The 3,041-nt window shown below is 70.1% G+C and overlaps 1 protein-coding gene across 1 annotated transcript in view; it reads right to left on the bottom strand.

Annotated features, from left to right (window-relative positions):
• MIER2 (mesoderm induction early response 1, family member 2) overlaps nucleotides 1–3,041 on the bottom strand; it is an 18,377-nt gene that overhangs the window by 2,495 nt on the left and 12,841 nt on the right. Inside the window, exons 7-11 of the mRNA XM_012729445.1 lie at nucleotides 2,865–2,990; nucleotides 2,095–2,218; nucleotides 1,507–1,598; nucleotides 1,103–1,185; nucleotides 46–116 (exon numbers count right to left, since the gene is read on the bottom strand). Of these exons, the coding sequence (XP_012584899.1) occupies nucleotides 46–116; nucleotides 1,103–1,185; nucleotides 1,507–1,598; nucleotides 2,095–2,218; nucleotides 2,865–2,990 (496 nt within the window). The remainder of the gene's footprint in view (nucleotides 1–45; nucleotides 117–1,102; nucleotides 1,186–1,506; nucleotides 1,599–2,094; nucleotides 2,219–2,864; nucleotides 2,991–3,041) is intronic.

The raw sequence follows: 3,041 nt of genomic DNA, 5'->3' as shown, positions 1-3,041 counted from the left end.
ACGCCCGCCGGCCCGCGACCGCCCAGGGGCCAGCCCGCTCGTCACCGGCGAGCTTCCCCGCTTGGGATTTCAGGATGGAGACAGGCTGGCACTCGAGGCGCCAGGCGCACGGGGGCCTGCGCAGAGCCGGACCCCTGAAGCTCCCCGAGAGCCACGCCACGCCCCGGGCCTGGGCGCCCCAACCCTGCACCTCGCCAAGACGCGGCTCCCGCCATCGGCAGGAAATTCAGAGACCAAACGCGGCTCAAGGGCAGCCGGGCTGGGGCCTCGTGGCCTCCGGACCTGGGCAGGGCGCGACGCCAACGGACGGAGCAGGGCTGGGCGCGCGGCCGCGGCAGGCCGCCCCGTGGGCACCGGTCGCGCCCTTGAAGCGGATCACGGCGCCGTGAGGCGGGACAGACACCCGCGCTGCCGTCTGGCCTGAGCCTGCGGTGCTGGGCCCCAAGGTCCCCGCGGAAGGTCCTGGCTGTCGCGGGACCCCACGATCCGACCCCACCAGCTCCCAGGACGCAGCTCGCTGCCCGCCCGCCCAGTCGGCGTTTACGACGCAGCAATACGCCCAAGCCCGAGTCCCTCTGGCTCCGACACGCTCATCTCCGCGGAGGCTCCGCTCCCCTGTCCTGTCCCACCCCGACCCCAGCCGCAAAGCTTCCCGGCAAGGTGCCTGAGCCAGGAGGGCCGGCCAGGGGCCGCAAGGAAGGCCAGAGCCTCGCCTGTGGGTGGAGGGGATGATCCCGACGCAGAGGCCTGGGCCACAGCCTGTGACGACAAAGCCAGACCGCTGTGCTCTGAGCCAGGACTGGGCAAGGAGGGACCTGCTGGCCCGGTGGGGAGTGTGCGTCCTGCAGCTCCCCTCACCAGCGGGTGCTGAAGACCCAGGGGAGTAGGAGGGTCGGGCTGTGCAGGGTGGCAAGGCCGGAGCGCGAGGGCGGGGAAGGGCCCAGGCGGCGAAGGCGAGCGCCCCCCCCCCCCCCGGGGCCTGCAAGCTCGGCACCCCCGCTGTGGCAGCGCACGATCCCCTGCCGCGCACTGGGCCCCACTGTCCCTCCGAGGACCTGGAGCTGCCCTGGCTAGTATGCAGCCAGCGCTCCCACCCCCTCACCAGGGCCACTTACTTTTCTCACAATGGCGGTTCAAGTGCAGGTTGCTGAGGTCAGCTTGGAACTGAGGCCCCACCATGATCTCCTGCGAAAGCACAAGTCCAGTCTCAGGCAGACCGCTGGACAGTTTGCGCGAGCAACTGCCCCAGAAGCGCAGCCCTGTGGTCAGACAGGCTGGAGGGTGCGATAGGACGGGGCTGGGCAGCGGCCCGACTGTCCCCCCCCCCAGCTGTCCAGGGCAGCCACTCACGTGGGGCGGGCAGCGCCGACACCCAGCCCGAGCGTGGACAACAGGGCTCCAGGCCCGACACCGCCGCCGAGTCCGGCCCGGCCCGCACCTGGAGTGGGGGGCTGGCCGGGCCGAGGGGCAGGGGCGGCGGAGGGCGCAGCGGGGCGAGTCACGCACCTTCTTGCATTTGTTGGCGGGCAGGGGGTCCTCCTCCGTGTCGGACGAGGCCGAGGAGCTGGGCTTTTTGGCTCCGTCAGCCAGGAAGCAGGCTTTGGGAGAGCGGACAGTGAGGCACACCCAGGGCACCGTGCAGGGGTCAGGGGACTCACCCAGACACTGGGCGCCCCGGGCCCATCTCAGCCTTCCTGCCTCGCCAGTCCCGGCCGGGAGCCGAGTCTACCGGGGGAGCCCCGGGGCAGTCTCCTCATGGCGTCTTTGCAGGAGGGGACCCGGGGTGCCCACTGCCGGCAGCCTCCACCCCACTCTCCATCACCGGACCCCCATGCGGTGCCCCTCCCGAGCAGCAGGGGACCCAGGTCTTGCCCAGACCGGGGGTGGGGGTGGGGGGCGTGGGCCCCGGGTTCCCACACATGACGGGTGTGGCCGCGGGGGCCTGGAGGGCAAAGCCGAGGAAAACGGCGTGGGGGGCCGCCCCAGGAACCGACAGCTCCCGCCGGGGCTGGCGAGACAGGCGCCCCGGAAAGGTGCCCCCAGCAGCCCGAGCCGCGGCCGCCCCGCCGGCAGGCGGAGGGGCAGGACACCTACATCCACTCTGGTTGGGGAAAAGGTCAGAGGCCCCGTGGGAGGTCACAGACGGGGTGAGGTCATCGGCTGAAGACTGTGTCTCTTCCTCTTCTTCCCCTGAAAGCAAATCCTTCGCTATTTGTTCCTTTTAACAAAGAAAGCAAAGAACATTTTTGCAGTTCAACAATCTGTCACACTGATAATTCTTTTTGCTTTCAAAGCTTACTTATTTATGCTCACAAGAACGGAGGTACAGGCCAGAGGTGCAGGGGGTGAGTGGATTCCCGGGAGAGAGTGGGGAGCAGGACAGGCGGACCCACTGAAGTACACTGCGAGGGAGGCGGGAGTCAGGAGGGGTCAGCCGCGTGCCGCAGGGGCTGTGGACAGCCTCACGGTGCTGCGACTCATCCCTGCGCCCCGAGGGGGCCCCCGTCACGCTAAAGACGCTAACGACGACTGCACTAGTGTGGGTGAGCCTCCCTCCAGCAGCAGCCCGGGGGGCCAGAGGGGGTGTCCCCCCACTCTGCAGATGTGGAGACCAGGTGCAGGCCAGTGGGGACCCTGTAGAGGCCCAGGAGGCTGTCACAGCCGCGTCGCTGCCCGTCCACGGGGCCCTCGGCCGGCGATAAGGCCTTCCCTCCTGGCACTCGCCCCGCGACCCGGTCAGGACCCAGAGGTCAGTGCCCAGAGGCCGGAAAGCGAGGCCCTGGCCAGGGAACCGGAACAATGGCGTCCTCTCCCGCCCACCCCGTGGCCAGGCCTTACCCGCGCCTCCGCCCGTGACCGCTCACCTTGTCCAGGGTCATGTCCGGGAGGGGCACTGTGGCCTCGCTGCCCTCGCTCTCCCGGTCCGAGATGGGGTCTGACGTCTCGTAGCCGTAGAGGGCGAGCAGCTCGTCGAGGGGCATGTCGCTGCTCTGCGGGGACGGCGCGCGTCAGGGCGCTGCCCCCGGCCCGCCTGGGCGGGG

This window comes from Condylura cristata, unplaced genomic scaffold (genome assembly GCF_000260355.1).
Source record: "Condylura cristata isolate star-nosed mole 26May11 unplaced genomic scaffold, ConCri1.0 scaffold00025, whole genome shotgun sequence".
Taxonomy (NCBI): domain Eukaryota; kingdom Metazoa; phylum Chordata; class Mammalia; order Eulipotyphla; family Talpidae; genus Condylura; species Condylura cristata.
Note: the sequence above shows the minus strand (reverse complement) of the source record. Positions and strands in the feature narration are given on the sequence as shown.